The 25,770-nt window shown below is 38.1% G+C and overlaps 2 protein-coding genes across 3 annotated transcripts; one reads left to right on the forward strand and one right to left on the reverse strand.

The window, feature by feature from the left end:
• Positions 1-110: 110 nt before the first annotated feature.
• Positions 111-13,453, reverse strand: Top3beta (DNA topoisomerase 3-beta). The gene is made up of 15 exons (XM_074098538.1): positions 13,064-13,453; positions 12,693-12,982; positions 11,961-12,180; positions 11,377-11,623; positions 10,656-10,773; positions 10,405-10,487; positions 9,395-9,531; positions 8,428-8,615; positions 7,851-7,967; positions 6,766-6,921; positions 5,730-5,984; positions 4,981-5,168; positions 4,309-4,461; positions 2,579-2,921; positions 111-2,196 (listed from the first exon to the last, which is right to left on the reverse strand). Exons 1-15 carry the CDS (start codon positions 13,152-13,154, stop codon positions 2,065-2,067), a joined length of 2,718 nt encoding a protein of 905 aa, XP_073954639.1. The 5' UTR covers positions 13,155-13,453; the 3' UTR covers positions 111-2,064.
• A 513-nt stretch (positions 13,454-13,966) lies between these two features.
• Positions 13,967-24,353, forward strand: LOC141435503 (NEDD4 family-interacting protein 1-like). Of its 2 annotated transcripts, none has more exons than XM_074098194.1 (6): positions 13,967-14,383; positions 14,477-14,576; positions 16,165-16,301; positions 17,121-17,253; positions 17,918-18,103; positions 19,191-24,353. In XM_074098194.1, exons 1-6 carry the CDS (start codon positions 14,363-14,365, stop codon positions 19,292-19,294), a joined length of 681 nt encoding a protein of 226 aa, XP_073954295.1. In that variant the 5' UTR covers positions 13,967-14,362; the 3' UTR covers positions 19,295-24,353. The 2 variants fall into 2 exon arrangements, with proteins under 2 accessions (XP_073954295.1, XP_073954296.1); XM_074098195.1 differs by having other exon boundaries at positions 14,477-14,570.
• Positions 24,354-25,770: the final 1,417 nt, after the last annotated feature.

Genomic DNA, 25,770 nt, shown 5'->3' on the forward strand with positions numbered 1-25,770 from the left:
CATGGTTTCATTTACTTTTCAGTTTCGACCTTAACGTAATGACATGAATTTAATTACAGTCGTTAAATAAATTTGGAGACGCGGTTGACAATGTAATGATTAAAACAAAATTCACGTTAGTAAATGCGTTTATTACTCTTACATTAGAATAAATATAAAAAAAATACTAAAGGAAATAAGTAAACAATCAACTTTAAGAACACTACACATAAATTTCTGCGATAACAGTTTTATGTTCTCAATCAGCTCATTAACTTTTTAAAACAATTTCCTAGAAGCTAAGAATAGCTCTGAAATAACAACCGGTATTTTATAAAAAAAAAAATAAAAAAAAAAAGTGTTTATTTAGCAAAGGACACTTGTTACAGTTCATGCGATTTATCTATCAGACTCCAAACTAGGCTGAGCCTGTATCTTGGTAGCCTGCGAGTGTGTTTAACAAAATTAGCTACAGTGTGACAGAAAACATCGAATAAAAGAATAGAATTATCGATTAAAAGGTTATATTTTGCTGTTACAAATGTATTAAAAAATGTACACATGCATATCTCTGTCTACAATACAGTTTTAGTTTGATTGATAGTAACGGATATGGTAGGACCTACCAAGTAGGTAGTGTGTTATAGTGTTGAATGAATTTAATGCCATTAGTTCCTGATTTTTGAAGCATTACTTGTTTTGCGAAGGTAATAAAAAAAATACTAATTTTATCCATGCAACTGTATACCGGTAATGCTTTTAATCCGGTACACTTACTTGGATCCATCCAAGTATACGTATTATATGATAGGATAGAAGACATGGCTACTCTCGACTCAGAGAAGTAGTTAAATCCAGCTGCGATATCGGAACCGACTTTTTTACGGTTACTTTTATGCGGTTCTTTTGTGCGATCATGTCTATGGCAAAGGTTAAATAATTTCGCTGCGATCCGACTTTGTCCGAATCGGTGCGGTACCGAGACCGAGGTACTAAACCACCGATTCTTCATAATGACTCTTGAATCTGTGAGTCACTTCGGATTTAAATAGTATCGGCGTACCGGCCCAGCGTCCGACCGAACTTATCAGATCCGATGTTATTGAACGAAAGCAAAGTGAGTGCCTAATCGCCAATCGCGAGCTGTTCGATAAGATTTAAAAGGAACCATTGAGGGATTGTAGGACGTCCATCAACGAGATGAGCGGATGGCCTCGTTAAAGCCGCGGGTTCACGGTGGATGCAGGCCGTTTCCAATCAAAGCAACTGGGGGTATATGGGGGAGGCCTATGTCCAACAATGAACGTCCTATCGCTGATATGATGATGATGATGATAATGATGAAAAAGGGATTCATTTGAATCTTCAGATCAGGTTTTACCCGTCACTACAAGATACGTACACAGATGTAGTGAATAACGTATTTCCATCGGGAAAAGTCGGATCTCAATCAGAATACGACGGTACCCGAATTTTCTATCAATTATTGTATTTAAATGAGTGACATTTCATATCCACTAATATATAACTTTATGATTCAGTGTCAAATGTCAAAATGAAAAATGTACGGCTGTACGATAGGTACAGTCAGCAACAAAGATATGAATACAGCAAAAGTGCCAAAATTATGTATACAGGACTTTATTGCCTGAACATTAAGGCCGTGTATACATATTTTTGGCACTTTGGCTGTATTCATATCTTTGTTGCTGACTGTACTGGAGCTAAATAATAAAAATACGAATTTTCCCGATAATATTCGATGGAAAACCGTTACGCACTAAATCAGGGGCGTATTTACCCCAGGGCAGAGGGGGGCATGTCCCGGCACATGTACTTTATTTTTCTTAAATGAAATAGGTACCTTATGGGGCAACAAAACTGGTCCGGGGCGCCAAATCTTTAAATACGTCTATGTACAATCGCCATCTGATATCTCGGAGCGGCCAAGGCGATCAAAAACATCGAATCATGAACTCTAAAACCCTAACAATAGAGCGCATGTTCCGATACTTTTGACCACCTTGACGCGCCTCGGCGTCTGTACTACATCTGTAGCCGACGGAAGGTATGACAACTCATGTGTTAGACGAAATAGGCGGCGAGCTGCGCCATCTTGTCCTTGGGCTGTTTGTTGCGGTGTTTGTTGCCGCGCGAGCGCCCCCCGCGGCCGCGGCTCGCCGGCGCGCGCGCCGCCACCGCGCGGTGCTTCTCCAACTGCCGACAGACACATCAAATCAAAAATTATACACGCATGAAAAGCACACTTTTTTATTTTTTTAATCCCTTTTTTAAATCCCGTTTTTAACGTTGAAATAAGGCTATTACTATTACAACTGAGTCAAAACATCTATCTAGGGATAGTGAGTATCCCAAGACTTTAATTTCGAAGATGATGATAAACCTGGTGAGTGGCGTGGATTTAGTATGACATCAGATACAAAACCATTGCCATACTTAAAATCACTGACGCCTTGAAAATAAAAATTTAGGCAACCCGACGGGTATCGCCGACAGAATATTTTCGAAAAATAAAATAAATCGCGCACGCCGCGCACTGCTGCCGCACGCCGCCAGCTCTTAACAGTCGTGTCGCTACCTGCGCGCTGAAGGCCGGCTCGCAGTACAGGCAGCCTGTCATCTCCGTCAGCGCGGCCGGTAGCGGCGTGCGCTCGGGCCGGTACTCCGCGGTCACAAGCTGCGCGCCGCACGCCGCGCACTGCTGCCGCACGCCGCCAGCTCTTAACAGTCGTGTCGCTACCTGCGCGCTGAAGGCCGGCTCGCAGTACAGGCAGCCTGTCATCTCCGTCAGCGCGGCCGGTAGCGGCGTGCGCTCGGGCCGGTACTCCGCGGTCACAAGCTGCGCGCCGCACGCCGCGCACTGTTGCTCGCACACCGACACCCGGATCGCGTCGTCGAACACGTTTATGATCACGTCACACCTGTAATAGGGTATTATTATGTATGGAACACAAATTTTCTCGTAAGCTGTTTTCCCACCAGAGATGTGCGAGGAATTCGTTTCTCATGATGCGTTTCAACCAGCTCTATATTCTATTTGTTCTAACATGATTCAAATGACAGATGCCAAACTGACGGAACTAGAGTCCCTTCTACTGTTACACAAACTATCGATACTTTTGCATGTACCTAGTGCTAAAAGTGGCAATAGCAGATTTGTTGGTTGAAGCGTTACGCTATCGAACTGAAAGTCTTATTTGAATTTTAAAATATAATTTATTCAGCACTTGGAGTGTCACTTTCCGACTCTGACGAAAAATCTTGCAAATTACTTACTGACTTATTATTATAAGTTCGTTTATTTTACCGCTTTTATTTTTACCGATAACCCTCACATCTAACAATTGCGGCCTAATGAAGCAAGATTGTAAGGGCGTTCATTAAAGAAAGTAAGTTAATATAAGCCAGTGCCTACGCCTACGCAGTAACTTAACACTTTGTTAGCAAATTTGAGTTCAAATATTCGAACAATCAGCAGTTTTAATGTAATTTCATTTTTTCAAGCATTATACCTCTCTTGGAAAAAAATAAAAATTAGTTACCGCCTCACAAAGTTACATATCATCATGTGTCATTTGAATCATCTTAGAACTTTAGAATATAGCGGAAACAGTTGAGCGGAGCGAGGATAGGTAAATGAAGCTTTTCTATTGGTTCATGAAATACAAATTACGCGCAACGTATTCTTGCACATCTCTGGTTGAAACGCAGTCTTAGGGTTTTTTTTTTTTTTTTTTTTATACGACTGGATGGCAAACGAGTAAGTGGGTCTCCTGATGGTAAGAGATCACCACCGCCCAACAGGGTCTTCGTTAACTCGTTGCGGCGTGTTGTTTCAATAGAGCAAAGACTCGCCTCACACAGCGCTGCCCTTAAATGGCATGAAACAGACCCGCCGCGCTAAGCCAAGTGTGCGAAATAGCGGAGGCTCGAAAGTGCTGATAACCTTGAACATTTACTTGCGATAGAACAAAGAGCATTCGACGTTTTTAAATTCGACGAACTGAAAAACACAATTTGATGATCGAACACATTAGAAGTACAGACAAGGAAATTAATTTACGTCCCAGGGTGGAACCTTTTCATAATAATTATTGTCACGATTACTTTTGTCATATAGTATGACATTAGTAGCACAAACGTTCCACCCTATAGCAACACAACACTGCTGATGCGAACAAACAAATAATCACTCTGTATAGACAAAACGACGTCATTTCACGTCATCCGCACCAAAAGTTCGCCCCCTATTGGCCTCTGTACTCAAGCACAAAAATAAAGTGGTAGTGCCCTGGTCGTACGTCGTACCTGTTGCAAGCTAGTTTCCACTTGGGGGCGGCAGGGTCGAGCACTAACACGCCCGCCTCGCACTCGACGCACCCCGACACGCCGGTCGAGTTGACCCCGTACGAGCAAGTCGGGTGCGTGCACGAATTGCAGCCAAAGCCTTTCTTCATGTCCCTGCGAAAACAATTATTTGAATAATTACTTGTTTAAAAAAAAAGCGACCCGGCAGTCAGACCTACACGGCGATGACGGGATGAAATGGACTACTTGAAGGACTGGCCCTTGTATGCAGTGGACAGGGAACAGTGGAAGTATAGGGGAGAGGCCTTCAGCAGTAGGGCAGAATAGGCTAATAATAATAATTAGCTGTTGAAAAACATTTCGTCGGTGAAAAATTCGCTTATAACTAATCGGGAATTATGCAATCTTCCGAGACAAAAACTAATAACATTTTATGGCTAGAATCTATTCTTATAAATTACTTTATCCCATTTTTTTAGCACTCCTGAACCCTAATGGTTTTGCCATGTCCGTCTGCTAGAGACTATTACTGCCACAAAGCTGACATTACGCATGGATTTAGTCTGATCTAAATCCGTCCAGCTTTTTTAGCGTGTAAAAGTAACAAACATACACACACACGCATACAATTCTTTATTTATTTTTGTATTTATTCTATTTTAGCAGGACTACCTGAACGGTGGATGATTGTAGCAATACGGGCAGAGCGGGAAGCTCTTGCCCTTAGTCCCGGTAGACCAGGAGAGCAGTTCGAAGTCGTCCAGCGGACACTTGAGCTCGCGGTAGATGCGGACGGTGCCGTTCTGGGGCAGACCGTACGTGTCGTCGCAGTGAGAGCAGTGGAGACGCGTCGGTTTCGCCTGATTAATAAAAATAGGGGATCATGACTTTTCACCGAAAATATTTTTTGCTAATGTTTCATTTCTCAACTGTTTCATATCCATGGACGAACGTTTTTTTTTTTTTGTGGCACTGTCAACTGTGCAGGATATATTTCAGAACTATCCTGTAGAAGCCTAAAGGTTAGGTTAGGTTAGTTTAATATCTATCTTTAAGTATTGAACAGTTTAAAAAAAACATTCGGCCATATGACACAGTTGAGAAATGAAATGATTAATTGGGAAAAATATGTATGGCGAAAAATAGAGAACCAAAAATAATAGGATACTTACATTGAGGGATAGTTTCAAATTTTTTCATTGTATACTGCACAAATATCGAGCGAAATGTAAGTTTATGACCGCAATAGGAGACAACACAAGCATACGTTTATGTTGTGTTTAAATATATGAGAAACTCATGGCATACATATGTAAAAATGGTGCAGATGCTTACTCATATCAATGGTAAACTGCTTGACTCACTTTAAATTATTATGACAAAAATTGTAAAAAAAATATCTGGTAGTCGATAAGACTCACCTGAATATATCTCATGTATCTCCTGCACTTGCCGCATCTCGACAAAGCTTTCCCGCTAGCCTTTAGAGACGAGAAATTAACTTCGAACAGCTGATCCATGCCCTCTATAGAACGGACAAAGTACTGGAACTTTCTGCGGAATATCTCTGTCGTGTGGGAGAGGACCGCTTCGTAGTCCGCTCGGCCGATGGCGATGAGATTCAGTTGCTCTTCTACTGCAGAACGCATCGTTGGTAGGACCAGTTCTGGATCAATCTAGAAGAACACGCGATTTTTAGATCATTATATCAGCCTTAGGACGTCTACATTGGACATAGGCCTCCCCCATGGACCTTTAGTTGCTTCGGTTGGAAGCGGCCTGAATCCACCCGCGGCTTTAACCAGGTCAACCTTCCATCTTGTTTGCTTGCCGATCCGTTGTCTCCATTCGAGAACTTGTCGGTCCCAACGGCTATCTGTTCTCCGTGCTTTATGGCCTGCCCTGCCCATTGCCACTTCAACGAGGGAGATTGTTAGATAAACGAAAAAATTACGTGAAGTACGATTAGTTCTGACCTAAGTCATAATTTAATACACACTAACGTATGTATTTATGGAAAATCGACTATTAAGAATCCAATTCGGTTCTTTAGACCGGAGTGCTAGACTCTACCTGTACGCAAGTTATGTTTTCTTGTGAGGCACACATACCGTGCACCATGGTATATACGCCTTCAATGTGCGTGTTTGAGTAAAATTTGTCTTATCTTCTATATTAATTTGCGAGAGAAGCTCACTTGTCGTTCCGTCTTATTCCCATTAGGTCAGCTAGAAAGAAATGCACTAAAATACTAAACATTGTGTGTGTACTCTATAAATTATTGCGTCGGTGATACTGCAAAACCGCGTAAATAGCATTTTCGATGAGGTCTAATTTTCACTGTCAGAACAGTACAATGTCAGTACTGTTAGTACAGTGGAAATTATACCTTATGGAAAAAGCTAATTACGCGGTATTGCAGTATCACCGACGATTGGCTTTGGCTAGTCTAGTCACCTTCTGATATCCGTGCACAAGCACAATACCCAGATTAGTGGGCACCAGTCTTCGTCCACTGCCGACCGTCACGTAGTTCCTCTGACAGATGTTGTTTATGTGCACTGGGATGGACGCATCGGTGCCGATACCGTGCTTTTCCATCAAAGTGATCACCTGAGAATCGAACACAACTAGTATTGTAAACAAATAATCGATAATTTATTGAATCAGGCGGTACTTTGCGGAGGTCCATATCAATGAACTGTGAACAATAATATTTTGCTCACCCGCGACCTAAGCAGACAGTAATGGTTTATAGTTCATTAAACAATCGATAGACTGATATGCGCCAGATAAAGCCGTGGTGACCTAATAGTTTGACCTATGGCCTCATAAGCACAGGACTCTTGAGTTTTTCGAAATCACATTTGAAATTTTATAAAGCCTTTGTGTTTTGTAGTATCTGGCCATGGTTTTTTTTACGGATCAGTGCCTCTAGCGCGTGTTATCCTAGTACGATATCCGCTGTCTTCTTCTCGCACTGCACTGAATATTCTTCTCAGGACTTTAGAGACAATAAATAAATAAATATCATGGGACACATGACACCAATTGACCTAGTCCCAAACTAATCAATGCTTGTACTATGGACATTAGGCAACGGATTCGAACCCGGAACCTTTTGTTCATTTTATTCGACTGGATGGAAAACGAGCAAGTGGGTCTCCGGATGGTAAGAGATCACCACCGCCCATAAACATCTGCAACACCAGGGGTATTGCAGATGCGTTGCCAACTTAAAGGCCTAAGATGGGATACCTCAAGTGCCAATAATTTCACCGGCTGTCTTACTCTCCACGCCGAAACACAACAGTGCAAGCACTGCTGCTTCACGGCAGGATTAGCGAGCAAGATGGTGGTAGCAATCCGGACGGACCTTGCACAAGGTCCTACCACCTGCAAAATCTTAAGCTTCGTAGTCAGGTTCTCTAACCACGTGGCCATCCGGTCGTTAACAATATAGCACTTTAATGTCGCACTTCTCACTAGATTATTCCAAAGCAGTGCCAGTGCCAAGTTTGGGATGTGGGTAGCTTACTCACTTCAGATTCAGTAAGATAGTCGGGCGGAGAAGTCTGGCACTCCACCAGCCTGTGGTCGTGGGCTCGCAGCATATCGTCGACTGCCAACAAAGGCACGAACTCGTCTTTCCCAAAGGCCTGAAAAAAGTAGATGTAGACTTTACTATTCTAGTTTTGTCAGTCATTTAAGGGCACATGAACGGGCAAGCAACCTTAGCCCTCTCGCCCAATAGTTTTAGCAGTCGCTGGAGCCGAAATCGGCCAGGAGCTATATATATCAGGAACTAGGAAGTATTGAAGCTGTGGTGGCCTAGTGGCAAACCACTAGTCATAGGTCCTCTCAAGCAGAGAATCGTGGTTTCAAATCCGGCGTCGCACCTCTGGGTTTTTCGAAATTCATGGCGAAATAACATCTGAAATTTACCACGAGTTGTACAGTGAAGGCCCGGAAAACATCGTGAGTGAAAACAAACCTGCACAAATCTGCGAAGCATTTCATTGATGTGGGTGAAGTTCCCAATCCACACTGGGTCTCCCACATTTTGAGAGGATGTGCCCAGCAGTGGACGTATGTAGGATGGGATGCTGATGAACTAACCTGCCAGTGCATGACCTCCGTATATCCAGCATCAACGAGGGTATTCCCGGTATAAGTGAATGTCTCAGTGCCGATCTTGAACGTGATAGATGTGGAGAGGTACTTGCAGTCCCGTGACAGAGTGGCGATGAAGTGACGCGTCACGTAGTCGTAGATACGCCACATGTCGCCTTCTAGCTCCGACTCCGCTGGGGGCAAAGAGAGCTGGTTAGGAAACCAAGAAGAATTCTCTACCCCCTCCCGTTTTAACTTTAAGGATTGATTCTAAGACGTTTTAAACCTTCGAAAATTTGAGTACCAGCAATATAAAGAATACTTAGTTCCTGAGAGCTGCACATTCCTTGAAGCCCCCCTTCTTAATCCAGAAATAAAAGCTGCAGTCTCAGAACCAGTTTTTAAAAGGGACAGAGCAATTTAACAACCGAAACGACGTGGGTCAAGCAAGCAGCAGGCTGCCTAAGGAGAGCACTTGTCATATTAATTATGCAAAAAGAGAACAAGGAAGTGACAAAAATTATAAGTGATGCCAGGCGCATGGTATGCGATATTTTCTATAGTGAACCAGTATCACGTCGCAGTCTTTTACAGTTCGCTCTAAACAAACCAACAAAAGATATAGTGTGTCCAGTAGCAGTAGGAAAATATATTTTTGGTGACAATTTAAATGAAGCAAAAAAGCTGGAAAAGCTAAATGTAACAAGAACTGGCACTGAGATAAAAAAAAAATCCTGGCCTCAAAATGTGAAGCCCACGGTCAAGCCTGTGACTTTAAACTTCTGACACATTATTGAAGTTATTTGTCATAACAAACCAAAATATATAACCCACAAGTGGTCTTTGAACTGAATAGTCTATATTTAATTTCGTCAAGGGGTACGGTATACTCGAACGAAATGCACATCAAACTGAAGAGCGTAAAAAATTTGTCAATCCGAGTCGACAACTCTCAAGCTGTAAATGTACTTACAGGCTGCTCGCATAGGCGTGATGGGCGGATGGTCACCGGCGTCGTGGCCTTTCTTAGGCTTGTTGATCCCGTTGGCTACAAGCGCACGTACTTCGGCGCCCCATTTCGACGAGCTCTGTTGCTGGCGGAGAGTGCCCCTGAACATAATAATTGATTATGTTTACAGTCACACTATCTTTAGCTCTCAAAATTTACCAAAAATGGGCAAGAATATATTTAACAGTTTTTACAAGCTTTTTGTTAATGGACCAAGAGCCAACAACAGAATTTATTGTATAAATGCTGAAAGTTTTTTTTTTATATATGGAACTAAGAAGAACGATCTCCAACTATAAAGTTCGAAAATTAGAGACTGATAAATATCATGTATTAACAAAAAAAAAAGTCATAAAATTTCGCTTCAAATTCGTTATAGTATACTTAAATTATGTTCAATAGACACCTGATAAAATATAGTAGCAAAGTTTTTTAACTTGATATGGAAATAGTTTGACACTCAAGAAAAGACAGAATAATTTGTACCTATCCCAGAAACTTGCATAGATTTCACGGACCCGTGATAAACGAATTCTTAAAAGACCAGACCGAAGTCTTCAGAAAAAGCTACAATGTGGCGTTAGGGCTTTGAGGACACAGATACAGGATACAGAGAACATAGGTGCTATTGCACATAATATTTGATACAAATATATGGGTCGTCAGTGTTGTGGACATGACAGCTTTTCTAAAACCTAAGGTAATACATATTTTATGTTTTTTTTTTTTTTGAAGAAATCAGTTTGTAGCAGTTTCACTTACTAAAACATTGTAGTAATGTACCATCAGCCAAATATGTGGTCTACCACTCTAAAGTTGATAATCGTTTGCATTTCATAAAACAATAACGCCAATAGACATATCTGTCAACTTGAAAGTTCGACTTTAGCAACATATTCATTTGATAGGAACTTGTTTAAAAATTGATAGACCACTTATTTGGTTGATGGAACATAATGTTCTTAAAAACTTACATTAAATCAAAGTTTTCCGAATAGCTCGTGGTTTCTGTACGCGGATATGAAATGTAACCTTGTGTATACAGACGCTCAGCCACCTGAAATGAAATAAATTACTATTATCTACAATAGTATTGTGCTTTTACCAATAAATTGGAACAAATGGGTCTTTTCCAATGAAATCATGATGATGAACTTAAAATTAAAAATTACCACAGGATAGAGAGCAAACCTAGTTTACCGTGGTGTCATACATTAAAACTAACCTGCATAGCTTGATGCGGCGACATACCCAAACCAGCACTAGCTACTCTCATTAGCTCGACAGTGTTCAGAGCAGTTGGTCGAGCCTTGACTTTCTCTTTAGCCTGGACAGCTATCACTCTGTTGACAGAATTAACATTAATTATTAAGATAACAATCGCCGTGGTGGCCTAATGGTTTGACCTATCGCCTCTCAAGCAGAGGGTCGTGGGTTCAAACCCCGGCTCGCCCCTCTGAGTTTTTCGAAATTCATGTGCGGAATTACATTTGAAATTTACCACGAGCTATGCGGTGAAGGAAAACATCGTGAGGAAACCTGCACAAACCTGCGAAGCAATTCAATGGTGGGTGTGAAGTTCCCAATCCGCACTGGGCCTGCGTGGGAACTATGGCCCAAGCCCTCTTGTTCTGAGAGGAGGCCTGTGCCCAGCAGTGGGACGTATATAGGCTGGGATGATGATGATGATGATGATGATTAAGATATATTTTTAATGACTGCTTGTTTATTATACAGAGGAAATTTTCTTGTAATTGACTAATAATAGTCTGTCAACTAAAAATCGCCATCACTACACATGTTGTAGTGTGTGGTCCCAAAATTTTAATTGATTTCAGTTTATGGACATTATTCTTAGATTTTCATAACTCACGGAAAGCCGTGATTGAAACACTTCAGAGCCCGACCCAATTGTCAACTTTATTTATGTTAAATGTATAACTTACTGAGCTTCTTTAATCTCCTTAATGCCCGACAGAAACATGTTAGCAATGTCCTTATCAAAGCTCCTCACTCTCTTCCACTCTAATGGCAACTCTCGACCTTCAGAAGTAGAGGCAGTTACTCGTAGCACCCAATAGGTCTCTGGTTTAAAAGTCTGGATCTCATCGTGGCGTTGAACACAGAATCCGAGAGTGGGTGTCTGACATGGACCATAGGAAATGAGCGTTGCATCTAAGTCACCATATCTACCTGCGAGTGTGAAAACAGTAATTTCATTATTTCTAGTGGACGCTTCATATAAAAAAATATTTAGGCTATAACAAGCACTTATGAATGTCAAAAAAAAAACTACCACCGGTTCGGAAAAACCTCTGTTGAGAAGAATCCGGCAAGAAACTCAACGAGAACCTGTCATGTTAAGGTTTGTTAGAATAATTGTGTTTTGTTTTTTTTAACCATTTATTTATAATAACAAAAATAAAATTTATTAAGTTTATTAATTGTAGGTACTTTTTACACTAAAAAAATATGAGTAACTTCATAGATATCATTCTTCAAATAGAAAATGCTTTTGTTTGTAACACACCTTGAAAGTATTTTGTTTGAAACCTAGTAAACGCACACCCAATACGTAAATCTAACTCCTGCCTTGCATCAACACTACGGGATTCATTTTCGTTAGGTCGAACTAGACTTAACATAGCTGCTTTGATATCCTTTTCAGTGATGGCTGAGAATCGAGCTCTGTATGTCACTTGCGGGGAACACACATCACCTTTCATGTATGCTTGAACACAAGACATCACCTAAAAAAGAAATCCTTAATTAACCTAAGTCTACCTACAGTACTGAATCTGCAAATAACACATTTGCTACTTTCGATAGGTACTGTACATTGTCACAGTTAAACTGCAGTTTAATGGTTTTTTTTTTGGTTTAGAATCTATTAAACTATTAAGAGAGAAGAGATCATTCCATAAAGATTGCGGGGTAAATGATTAAACAAGTGACATACTTGATATACAGGGTGGATTTCGACGAGGGACCTTTGCGAAACTGGCAGATAGTTCAACCTTAGCACTATATTTCCCCCATAGAAACTATGGGAATATATGTTACCGTTTTCAAGTTAATGCCTTTTAAATATTCATACCAAAAACTACTTTGTGCCAACCCTAGTGGCTGGGTCAATGTTCTTACTTGTAAACAATCTTTAGACGTCAGGATATTACGTTAATATGTTGCCATTTGTCCATTTTTAGGTCTTTGGTATAAAAAATGTGTGAAGAGCTAAAATTATTAATATGTGCAACCTTACCTCAAAACAAATATTTTCTCCCTCTTTATCACAATCCAGCCATAACACCAGATAGTCACAGTCACGAGACTCCTGAGCCAGAAAAGCTGGTATTCGAAGCCGTGGCATAGCTTCCTTCTTCTCTGTCGTACAACTGAATAACTCTACTGGATCAACCTTATCCCAGTTATTGTACTTCCCAGTAAAATCTAAACTCATGACATGACCACACACTGAGGTCATTTTATAACGAACCGGCTCATTTTTAAATGTACCATTCCACTCATGCACAGCACACGCAGAGTTGGATCCTAGAAAACAGTATAACTATATATAATTAAATAAATTATAAAACTATGCCGGATAAACTTTAGGCGCAACGTGAGAATTACCTTTATTTGTATTGCATTTTCCATTACTCAATATATTGGCTAAGTTCTGAGCCAAAGATGGCTTTTCAGCCACCATTAAAACAGTCTTCATGGCGTATTACAAAAACTTTAGAGCAACATGGAAAGTAATTATTATAAAAAGCTGTTTCGTTCGCTTGTGTAGCGATTTTCTAATTAATTGATTTTGACAAATAATGACAATTGAAGTGCCGAGTTTATAATCTGTGGCTTAGATTTTATTAAAAGTTGATAAATAAAATGTGGTGATCTCGTTCCGTTCTTGAGGATTTAACTATAATTTACAAACGTAAAGTAAGTAGCGGATGTAGGCAGTACTTAGGACTTCCATGTTTGTTTACTCAAAAACTAAAGGAACAAAAAAAACTGTCATTATTATTTATTTTTCTTATAGAATACGAGATCACCAGGAGGGCTACTCTGGAATTCGAAAATCGAAATTCGTATCTTGCTGTCTCCCAGTGTTGCCAGATGCCGGAATACAAAAAGCGGGAGCTGCGTTTTCAAAACGCGGATTTTTAAATAAAAATGCGGATTTGCGGAATACTTTTATAGGTTTTTCTGGCACGTTGTAAAGCCGAAGAAAATCATAATATATTTTTGTCCCTGACATTTACTTTAGGGAAGTTGTAAATTATGTTGGCAGCGAGCAAGTGGTAACATTTAAATATTGTTCGTGTATATTTTAAAAAAGCGGATCCGCGTTAGCTTAACGCGGATAGCGGGGCCAGTGGCAAAAACGCGGAGTGAAAAGCGGAAAAGCGGGGTGTCTGGTAACACTGCGTCTCTATTATTATTTCATACGAGAGTAAGAGGGACGGTATGATACAAACGTAGATTTTCGCATTTCGTAGTAGCACCCCAGAGTAAGAACAATATTGTATTGACGTTTTAAACGACACGTTCATAATAAATGCCTCTTTGTCCAATTTTGCCACAGCCAGTGTTTATCATTTCATTACCATTTTAATTTAACATCATAGTAAAAAAGGTGACCTCTCAAGCAACATAAAACATAAGTAAATCTTATGTTTTCTTTTATTTTCGATTCAAATTTGTATTGTTTATGATGCTGTTCTAGCTTTATGTGAAACTCAAACCCAAACTCAAGCAAAGCAAATGCTACAATTTGAACGACACTACACTGAGGTGTTTGTACGTCGTTTGTGATTGATAAAAAATTATAATCGTCGTGTTTTCGATCAATGCTATAAGATTTATTTTAAATTCGTAAAGTGCATTTAAACATTTCGAGTCTAACTGTAAGAAATAAATAACTGTATGTTCGACGAAAGTAAAATGGTACGTGGTCATAAGCAAAGTGTGATTGTGTACTCGTTTATTTATGTAACTTATTTGCGTTTTTAAGCGAAGTGAAATGGTTATATTTCACAGAATCATCCTCGAGGGGAAAACATATGCCCGCCGGCGCATCTGAGAGTAATATTGCCTACGTCAATAGACTCCAATATGCCTCCGCCTTTCATTGGTATGAGTAAGTTAATTTATTTCCTTATCAATATTTTTATTGCCAACATCATGATAACGTTAATTTGAAGTATTATTTGCATACACATATATGAGTCACTGGGTTTGGTAAACAATGTCAACTTCGTGTTAGATAACATTTTTAGTTATACCTTGTGATAATCAATGGAAGGAAGTAGTTTTTGTATGGAACTGTAATTTTCCACTTAGTTTCTTGTAATAATTTGATATCTATTTTATCTTAGGTTTAACAAAGTAGTGTTAATAATATATATAATTATGTAAATAATTATGTAATAATAGTAGTAGTAATGTTACATATTATTGTTGCTCTACTCAACAAGGCAAAGTATAATCTTATCATACAAAACCACATAGGTATACTTTAACAGTATATGTAACTGTATGTACTGAAAATACCATTGTTCTGCAATCTCACACACTTCCAATCACAGATTGATAATACATTGTTTTGATGACTCACGCATGGTTGTCATGCATGTGACTACTGTCATGTGAGGTTAATTACCTCCTTGATAGCCAATTGTGGTGACAATAACGTAAATTGTAATTAATTAAACTGAGACGTACGTTCACGTCTACACTGTTGTTTATCTATACTGGTGGTGTGGTGCTATATTAACTTAATTTCCGCAGGATTGTCTAATTACTAGGACTACCTACCTAGTCAGAGAGGGCATGTATCTGAATATTGAAAATTGAAATATCAATAGTTAAAATATTGACAGTCAAAATAATGAACCCAACCTAAGCTACTTTTGATATTTTGACTGTCGACTTTTAAACATTAGATATTTATAATAATATTCATTTTCAATATTCAGATACATCCCCGTCTGAGATGTAGGCAAGCCTTAGTGCACGAGCCTGACATAAAAAAAAACAAATGTTCTCAAGTGGTGCGCCAAAGCTCATATAAAATTGCAAATTCGATTATTGAAACTTCGAAAATGTTTCTTATACAATTTTACATCCTAATGATCATTTTATATTTTTATTTTAGACAATAATCATTATTCATAATGTCATTTAATATAAATACCTCTGTTACTACAATTTATGTATATATCATTATTCAACATATTGATTTTAGATAATAAAATAAAATTTGGTATTACATATGTTTTAAAGTATACCTTTGTTTATTCCTAATCTATTCACACATAATTATACAAGTTGAAGACTTTATAAATGCAAATATCTGGGTAAATAATATGGGAACTATATTTTCTGTCACCTAAATTTAAATTTGTCACAAAACTGCGATACCCTAATTATTATAGTTATTCCCTAAGAGGTATATTTTTTTTAATTTGATTTCTACCTAAATAAGGCACTGGTTAAAATAAAAAAGTGAAGCGAGGAGATTTGGTACTGTATGTTGCATGCAGCAGTCGAAATATTATGTGGCCATTGACACACTATCACACTAGTTAACATGGGAACTTATTAATCATTTAAAAATATATCTTTGGACAATAAGGCAAAAGTCACTAGCCAAAAGAGATCCATAAAGACAGTGAAATAAAGAATAATGTTATTGAAAAATTAAAACCATTTTTATGTACTTCCAGACAACATACAAGACATACCACCACCACAAGCTGATTTCTCAGCGCCTCCTCCTTACGATGTGGCTGCGAACTCTAAGCTGCCCACCTATGAGGAGGTACAGCGTGAGAAACAAATGGAAGGAGAGGGAATGCCACAGGTAAGAACCAATGCAATATTTGTTTTATAATCGCAAAGCAGAATTCAATGAGGATGTTATGTCTGTAATGATCAGCAATACTCAGGGTCCCTTTTCAAACATTTGAAGTGCATCAGCTCTTTTACTGTAAAGTTGAGATGCACCAAAAAAAAATAACCTATAGTTTTTATTTTATTTTTCGAAAGGATAGGATATTTTAAAAAAATCCAATTAAATTTTCACTTTATGAAACATTTTCAATTTCTTTAATACACACGCGGAGCGTCTAGTCGACGCGGGGCCCCTAGGTGTTTGGCTACTCTGTCTCTAACGGTTAATCATGAATAATAATGAATAATTCCTTGTTGAAATAGCTATGTTATATCAAATAAACTGTTTTATCAACACATCTAGCTAATAGATTAGACCTTTCCATGCGCTGTTTCTTGACAACGTCCACATTTCGACCCCTCACTTACGTGAACCTTTAACATCGCTGCTCTACAAGAGTGATTTTCTTACATTAGGTATCCAAGCATAGCATAAATACAATAAATATAAATAGGTACAGTCAATCTGTTTGATTCCTGACCCACCATAGAACTTTCTCACAATAAGACAATATAATGAATTTCCTGGTCAAGCAATGTGATGTCACTATAACTTATTTTACAAAAAGGTTCCACTGTAGGTCACGCAGGATTCCATTTGTTCGATAGTACCTCAGATTGATGCCTAAATGATTTCCTTGCCAACAGTCCAGGAAGGTCTTATTGATGGAAAAGAGGGATAAGCACTAACATTGCTGTAAGTCTAAAATGTCAAATGCGTTTTTTACAGATGCAAGGTCCACCGCCACACCACCCCACATTTGCGGCGTTCGTGACGGTCGAACCGACGGAGGGTGGCGAGCCACTAGACCCCGAGAACAGTTTGCTCGGGACAGACATCATGTTCCTCACTTCATTCTTCGGTAAGTGTGCAGCAGTCCCCCTATTCTGCTGATTGATGCTGATCTTACTCAAAGGGAATGCGACCCTGCGGCAAGGAAGCATGCATGAAAACCCACCGGTAAATCGAGTTCCGAAAGAGTTTCGTTATGAGAAGACAATCTTGGCCAGATCACCAGGATTTTGCTACTAGATTATTGCACTGTTACAGGACTTGCGTAACTTTGCTAAATTTCAGCCCAATCAGATATGATATATGATGAAGCAGTGGAAAAATTTTTGCTTATACACCGTGTTATTTATGATATCCGTTAACTTTAAGGGGACAATCTACAGGTCAAATGAAGTTAATTTCTCTAAGAAACTAGTGGTCTAATTCTTTCTGTGTAAAAAATAATCAAGAGTTAAGCTAATTAATTACTAGCAGTAAACCACACCTAGCCTAGACCCACATCTAGGTCTTAAGTAAGGAGACCTACATAGGCTACATATAGGTAGTGCCACCAGATTTGAGGTCACGCACACAAGAACATGTCATTCATTTCATTTATTCTCCTTTTTATGCAAGCAGTTCTTCATTTAGCTGTGTATAATCATTGACTTCAACTCTCGTAGCACTATACTTACTTGCATTGAGCGTTGCCAGCTAAATAAGATGCTTATAGAAACTTATTTTATCTTCCCCAGTGGCATTCCTGTTCAACTGGATCGGGTTCCTCCTGCTGATGTGTTTCTGCCACACAGTGGCCTCCCGCTACGGCGCGCTGGCCGGCTTCGGGCTGTCGCTGGCTAAGTGGACGCTCATCGTCAAACATTCCACCGAGCTCGCCAGCCACGAGAACTCGTGGCTCTGGTGGCTCATCATGGCTTTTGGTGATTAACCATCTTATTCATCATCATCATCATCCCAGCCTATACAGGGTGGCTCGTTTAGACCGGTCAGTATAGGAAAGTGAAACTATAAGACATAACGAAGATCTGTTCTCAGGAACCATGTCATTGATTTTAGTAACAAGAAAAACTGCATTGAAACATAAAAAAACTTACATTATTTACTATTTGAATATCGATAGTGTAGGTCATACATAAGCAATTAATGTTACTATGAAACACAATATCTAGAATGATTAAATTGCATTGTTTCATATTCTTTAATAATGTAAGTTTTATTTTTCAAAACGTCCGGGTTTGAGACCCGACTTGAGTTCAAGTTTTTTTAAAATGTATGAATGTAGTTTTTCTTGTTATTAAAATTGATGACTTGGTTCCTAAGAACAGATCTTCGTATGTCTTATAGTTTCAGACTTTTCCATACTGACCGATCTAAATGAGCCACCCTTTATATGTCCTGCTCAACGACCAAGACCCAAGTCCCGAGACTCGAGAATAAACATTCGTATTATTCACGTCACTGAATAGGCTGAATTACTGCTGCGCACAGGCCGTCTCTCAGAATGAGAGGGCTTAGGCCGTAATTCCCACGCAGGCCCTGTGCGCATTGGTAACTTCACACACACCATTGAATTACTTCGTAAGTTTTTCCAGGTTTCCTTAAGATGTTTTCCTTCACTGTAAAGGTCGTGGTAAATTTCAAATGTAGTTTTGCACATGAATTTCGAAAAACTCAGATGTGCGAGCCCGGCAGACATCATATTATTACCTCAAAAGTTACAAATTGGCCACATTTGAAACTAGTAGCAACTGAAGGTGTAAAAAAATCCAATCCTAACTCAAAATACTTTTATTCCATTAAGACTATAACAAGCACTTAATAATAATAATATATAAAGCATCATTAATTTCCTTAATAACCATAAACAAGCACTTATGAATGTCAAAAAAAATCTACCACCGGTTCCGAAAAACATCTATTGAGAAGAATCCAGCAAGAAACTCACCGAGGTATACATTTTTGGGACACAAAGTAATGTTCCCTATTAATATTTGTGTTTTCTTTCAGGCATCTTAATCTGTGTACGTGCAATCATCCAGTACCTGAACATCAAACGCGGCTGGCGTCTACTCTCAGGCACGGCTCAGGAACGCCTGCTATTCTTCTACTAGCCTTCTCGCACCCGCAGCAATACGCCTAGCGCGACAAGGACGGATGTATCGACCTTGGGCGGTGCCGATGCCGGCGCCTCCCACGGTCAGTTTGATGGAAGAATCAGATGGAGTGTGTAATTGAATAGTTTAATTTGACACTATCTTTCACACTACTTTTGAGAGCTGTCACTTGTCAGTATAACACTAGTCCGATTTGTATTTTAAATTGCTGTCAAAATGTGGTGCGAATTATATTTATAACATCCGAATAAATGAAATTTTAACTGACTGTATCACATGCGTTCAATTATTTTTACGCTTGTACTGAAATTGTGAAAACTATAAACTTTTATATGTTTTCAGGTGTGAATAATTGAAACAAGTGAAACAGGCAGTTTTTTATTCAAATGTTTTAAAAGAGGATGGTGATGAAAATTCACGATTGTAAGTTTTGATTTGTAATGAAATAAAACTTTGTTGTAGGTAAGGATTAATGAAATACTTCAAACGTTTAGACTCTGCTTTCTGCTTTATGAGTTGGCTGTACACTATTTTATCAGATGTATTTAAGTGAGTAAAAAAAAATTTTATGAATATGAAGTGTTATGAAGGTTTTCATATAAGTACGAGAAGGCTTATCGTAAAGCAGCTTACGAAATGTGCACATTCCCAAACTATTCTCTATAAATCTCACTATCTTGAAAAAGCACTATTTAAAAAAGAGTAATTCTTAAAAATACTGTATGTTTCTGGAAAATATACATTTTGCAAAGTGAATATATTGGAAAGTATACAATTTGGAATACTATATTTATTAGGCAAGCGTACAGTCGACGAAACCTTTGTGCTACTAATGTCATGTTGACCTCCCATACATTTGCCAAAGAAATTATAGCGAAATTGATTACGAAAAAAAAATACAAACATCGGAACATAGATCCTCCTCCTTATTTGAAGTCGGTTAAAAATTCCACTAGTACATGATTCAGTTTCCTTGACTGTATGTTAATTAAGAGTACGCTTTTTAAAAGTGTGTTTTATGATCCTTAATAATACTCGACGGTCATCACATCAATCGGTTCCGTTAGTTAAAGTAGTTTATTCATGTATTTAATTAATTTACGTTAGATTTGTCATGCAACTAAACAAGTGTATCTTTGTTTGATGCCAACACTCGCTAGGTAGGAAATGACACATAAAAATGTATCATAGATTCTTACACACTTGTCCGACATCTAAAGATCATATAATGTTTAAAACTTTCGTGATCTTCAAAAAAGTAATATTTACCTCGACGTTTCGACCACATTACAGTGGCCGTGGTCACGAGTAGGCTTGCGTGTTTAGCGTGATAAGTCCCGTTTGTGGTATTTTAATCTAAAGATCATATTTAAATTTAATCAATCTCATAAGTAATCTAAACTGTTTATTTAATTTTAAGCCACGTCTTTTTCTGCTTATTTTCATAGTGACACACATGGAAAAGTTGGAAATCGTCACTACTTTAAAATAATCTCGTATCTAAAATCAATATGTCAACAAAATTGAACCTTAACGTAATGTTCATAAAGTTCACTCGGAAAAATTATCTATTTGAGGTACTAGTTTTTTTTAAAGTAGTGATGAAATGTTCTAATGCTCGTGTCCGTCGACATAACCACAGTTGCTGTAGAATAGTTTTCCTTCGCGAAAAGTCGGGTCTCGATCGGAATACGACGACACCCGAAGCGCTAAGTCAATTATTGTGTTAAATGAGTACCAGTTCGTCACTACTTTGAAATAATCTCGTATCTCAAATCAATATTTCAACAAAATTAAACCTTGAAGTAATGCTCATAAAGTTCACTCAGTAAAAATATAGATTTTGAGATACGAGGTTTTGTAAAAGTAGTGACGATTTTCACATCTATTAGTATAGACTTTATTATTATTCAAATGCCAAAATAAAAAACGTACCGCTGTATGATGGATACTGAAACTAATATGGAATATTACTCCAATTTTCTGTCGTCAGAGTGCAGCACTATCACAAAACCGAAAACAGTTTTTTTGAGTATCTTTAATGCCATAGTAACATATTTATTTCAATTATTTTTTTGAAAAAAAAAATGCTTTTCTTTCATTTACAACATGTCATGCAGAATGTTTTAAGCTACACAATGGTATTAATAACTCGTGTTTTTTTTGAGATAGCGCCTTTTGGCTTAGGAGGGCAGAATAAATATAATAATATCGTGATTTCTATAAGTCAAGTGTAAAAATATGAACTATTTCAACGTTTCAAAAATACGTACCACCGACTCTTACTCCGACGTAATAAGGCCGTGGTAACATATTTTTGAGTGGTTAGAATAGATACATATTTTTGCACTTGACTGTATCTTTGGTCATGATCTGTCATGGCGACAAAATATAAACAGAAGTGTCGTTGTCATGGCTGTTTGCTCTAGTGTCGCCCCCTGCGCAGAGTTTTGCCTAATATGCCATAAGTATAGACATTTTATTTTAACTTATATTTGTAAGCTGCGTTTCCACCAGAGATGTGCGAGTAATGTATTTTTCATGAACCAATAGGAACTCTTCGTTTACCTGTTTTTTGCTCCGCTCAGCTGTTTCCAATAGAGCAGTGCTGTGCGAGGATAAGTAAATGAAGCGTTTCTATTGGTTCACGAAAAACATATTCCTCGTAATGCAACCTAAGAAATGCAGCCTAATAACAACCTTAAAGCATCGAACAGTAACGCCAGTACTTTTATCCCCATGGTAATTAACAACCGCAACACCGCCAAGCATTAAAGGTCAAGTAAAGTTAGTTTTTAATGGGAAAAAAACTGCACATTTGAATTTTTCCACTCATTGCAAAAACTATCTATTAAGCTAAAGCCCAAAAAATACACTTTTTACACACCGTGTAAAACCCACTGCGTGTTTTTTACATTTCTTCGTCATAGGTAGTAATTTAACCTACAAGATTATTATTTTTAGACGACAAACAAGTTTTTGCTATGATGGGGATTTTGCTGGTCTTAAATAGAGTGGAATAACCCGAAATAATTATAATTTATTGAATCAGGCGTTACTTTTCGGGGGTCCATATCAATTAACTAAAAGAATTTCTTTGCTCACCCGCGAACTTATGATAGGTAAGTGTATGCAAGATATGCGTGTTCATGCAGTTCCTCCACCACTCCACCCTCCCACTCCACTCCACTCCTCCACTGTAAGAACACACACAAATCACACAAACCCATCAATCACCACCACCACACTACAACCAGAACTCAACTAGAGTTCATCTTCAGAGCAACACAACCGTACACCATGCTACCAGATGTTAGAAAAAAATATATGAAGGAATCTGCTTAAGACCTATTTAGTTCTGTTATATTGCGGAGTTACTAGCAATCAAATAATCAACGGTAACGTATACTGAATCACGTAACAGGGTGAAACCTTTGGGCTACTATGTTATATTGGCATTCCATACATCTGCCAAAGAAATCGTAGCGAAATTGATTATGAAAAGGGTTCTACCTTGGTACGTGATTCAGTTTTATTTTGGGAGCCTTTTTTTGGGAATCAACATTATCCTAAAAATCAGTTTGTTTCAGGTGTTCAAGAATTTTATGAATAAATTTTAGTGCAATAATGTGTAGAATCACAATAGGGTGTAATTGAAATTTAGATAAGTTATGTTATGATTTATTTTTAGTGTCTGAATTCAGCAAAAAATCTATGATGTTTATAAAATTTTGCATTGCACCCGGAATTTAGTAATATCCAACTTTTGAAAAGCAATTTTAAATTACTGTGACTTGTTTTATTTATCTGGTTCGAAGGACCAAATTAGCAAATTTAAAAATGTTATTTTATTTTACCTTAGTATTATTTATACTTGTTGAATTCAATGCGAATCAAATGACTTTACATTATTTGTAAGTTACCAGTTAAAATATCTTCATTCTTCCTAAATTCAGCAGAGCAATAAATATACAAAGTCAAATTATTTCGTAATATTTCAGAAGGTGAGTAGTTGGGTTAGTTTGACAGCACCCGTGTGAATATTTTTCAACGTATCTTATTAATTAAAGTTGTGAAATTTTCCATGCGTTAATCGATGTAAAAAAAAGTCTAACTACAAGTGTCAAAGGGGTGAACATTTAAAATAAATAAAATCGTATGAAAAAGGCTTGCTTGCAATCAGTCAAAATTAACTTAACCATCTGCTCTAATATTCCAGAATAATTTGACTACCTAACTAATATTATATGACATGTTTTCTCTCAATCAAAATCAAAAGCGTTTGCCACACAAAGGGGCTGCTACAAAATTCGGAAATTGAAGTTCGTATCGTACCGTCCCTCTCACTCTCGTATTAAATAATAATGAGCGTCAGCGGGACGGCAAGATACGAAGTTCAAATTTGGCCCTCAAAGCCTCTCAGCGACTCGTCAAATTCAAATATAAATCAAATCCCATCCCACTAATATTATAAATTTAATGCCAAAGTTTGTAAAACTGTTTGTTTGTTACCTCATCATGTCATGTCCAAAAATAAAAACCAAACTTTGAGAGTAGATACGATCCGGCTCAAGCAGACGCTTATCGCCACCGATGACAGGTCGGAAGTGCGAAGGGAGCGCCACCGTTGCCAGCGCACCACAGTTAATAATTGAATCTGTACATCACATCTCTTAAACAGCTGATCCGATTTAGATGAAAATTGGTATACGGATAGTTTTTATCCCGGAAATTTGCATAAATAGTTACCGCGGGATAGGGATAAACGAATTCAACGCGGACAAAGTCAATGGCAACAGGCTAGTTTAGATAAGTCTCGAATGAGTGAAAGAGAATGCAAAGGTTGAACGCTCACATTTTAGTCACGTTTTTAGAAATATAACTGTGCGCTTTTCCAAATGTCTAAGTGTTATCTTTTACACGTCAATTCCTTTCTTTGTGTAAGTATAGTGTGTAGTTCTACAGCCTCTGTAAATAGTTTGCGGTACTGCTTCATTTTGTATTGTTAAAATGTTGGTCGTATCCACTTTGTAAGGAATAAAGTTTTATTTGACGATACGCGTTTTTCTATTGACTTCTCAGAATTGACTGCAATAATTCCCCAACCTTAGCCTATAACCTGTCCTTTCTATTATTAATCCTACCGGTAAGAACTTAAAATATCAGTAGATATTTTAATCAGTTAGAAATCCTACTTACTATATAATATTATTAAATGGGTCCATCAAGTCTTGCTTGTATGTACCTCGTTGCCATGTTTACGTCCCCTGGACAACTTTCTAAAAAATAGCCTACGGGTGTTCTTCATGCAATTATAAATCAATACCACGATGTGAACTTTGGGAATTTAATAAAATCACGGAATTCAAACTTTTTTACTCGGGTAGTGCTGAACCACAAGCCTGATGGCGCTGGCTACCGAATCGAAAAATTTCACACACATACACAAACATCACGCCTGTATTCACAAACGGGGTAGGCAGAGCACTCGAAACGTTACCGCTTCGGGGCCACTTTTAGCAATTTTAGGTTTAAAGTCTGTCTGTCTGTCTGTCCGTCCGCGGCTTTGCTCAGGGACTATCAATGCTAAAAAAGCTGTAACTTTGCACGAATATGTATGTAAACTATGCCGACAAAAAAGTACAATAAAATTTTCAAATAAATTTTTTTTTGCATACCTCCCATAGACGTAAAGTGGGGGTGATATTTTTTTCTCATCCAACCTTACAGTGTGGGGTGTCGTTGGATAGGTCTTTTAAAATCATTAGAGGGTTGCTAAAACGATTTTTTGATTCAGTGATTTGTTTGCAAAATATTCAACTTTAAAGTGCTAATTTTCATTAAAATCGTGCGTCCCCCCGCCTCCTCTAAAATCTAAACCGGTGGGTGGAGAAATTTGAAAAAATTTCGAATGGTAGTAAATATATCAAACTTTCAAGTAAAGCTATAACGGCTAAGTTTGCTTCAGAATTATTAGTAGTTTAAGAGTAAATAGCAGCGTAAGGTATAAAATATACCTAAACTTGGAAGATTCCGTATAAAATACGAAATCCTTAGAAAAATATTACTTATTTTTTCCGTAATGGCTACGGAATCCTATTTTGGGCGTGTCCGATACGCTCTTGGCCGTTTTTTTAACGTTATAATCATGTGTATTGGGTCATCAAGTACCGTTAAGTGGGTAACGTTAAGTACCAACGGTAAGGACCAAAAAATGCACACGCACGTCGGGCGCATGATGCGGGAGGGGGAGGGGCGAGAGCGGCGCTACCAAGAGCGCAGCCAATAAAGGTATCGCCAATATTTAGAAGAATTATAAGTATTTTTTCTTTTACAAATATAAGATTTTACTAGCAAATGTGATGAAATAGTTATTTTGTGCAAAACTAGAGAGCAAAGTTCGTTTTTTTGCGAGTGTTGATTTTGAATCCCGAGAGCGAATATTCTATAACTTGAATCCTTGATGCGTTCAG

This window comes from Choristoneura fumiferana, chromosome 15 (genome assembly GCF_025370935.1).
Source record: "Choristoneura fumiferana chromosome 15, NRCan_CFum_1, whole genome shotgun sequence".
Taxonomy (NCBI): Eukaryota; Metazoa; Arthropoda; class Insecta; order Lepidoptera; family Tortricidae; genus Choristoneura; species Choristoneura fumiferana.

What these genes read in the sequence shown, in the direction of transcription:
- LOC141435503 (XM_074098194.1), top strand. Translation starts at nt 14,363, where the DNA reads ATGTTCGACGAAAGTAAAATG. An exon ending in TGTTCGACGAAAGTAAAATG is followed by an intron (nt 14,384 to 14,476) that starts GTACGTGGTCAT and finishes TATATTTCACAG; the next exon opens with AATCATCCTCGAGGGGAAAA. An exon ending in GTGGCTCATCATGGCTTTTG is followed by an intron (nt 18,104 to 19,190) that starts GTGATTAACCAT and finishes GTTTTCTTTCAG; the next exon opens with GCATCTTAATCTGTGTACGT.
- Top3beta (XM_074098538.1), bottom strand. Translation starts at nt 13,154, where the DNA reads ATGAAGACTGTTTTAATGGTGGCTGAAAAGCCATCTTTGGCTCAGAAC. An exon ending in TCGGAAAACTTTGATTTAAT is followed by an intron (nt 9,532 to 10,404) that starts GTAAGTTTTTAA and finishes TATTATGTTCAG; the next exon opens with GGGCACTCTCCGCCAGCAAC. An exon ending in TTGTGCACGGATATCAGAAG is followed by an intron (nt 5,985 to 6,765) that starts GTGACTAGACTA and finishes GTGTTCTTCTAG; the next exon opens with ATTGATCCAGAACTGGTCCT.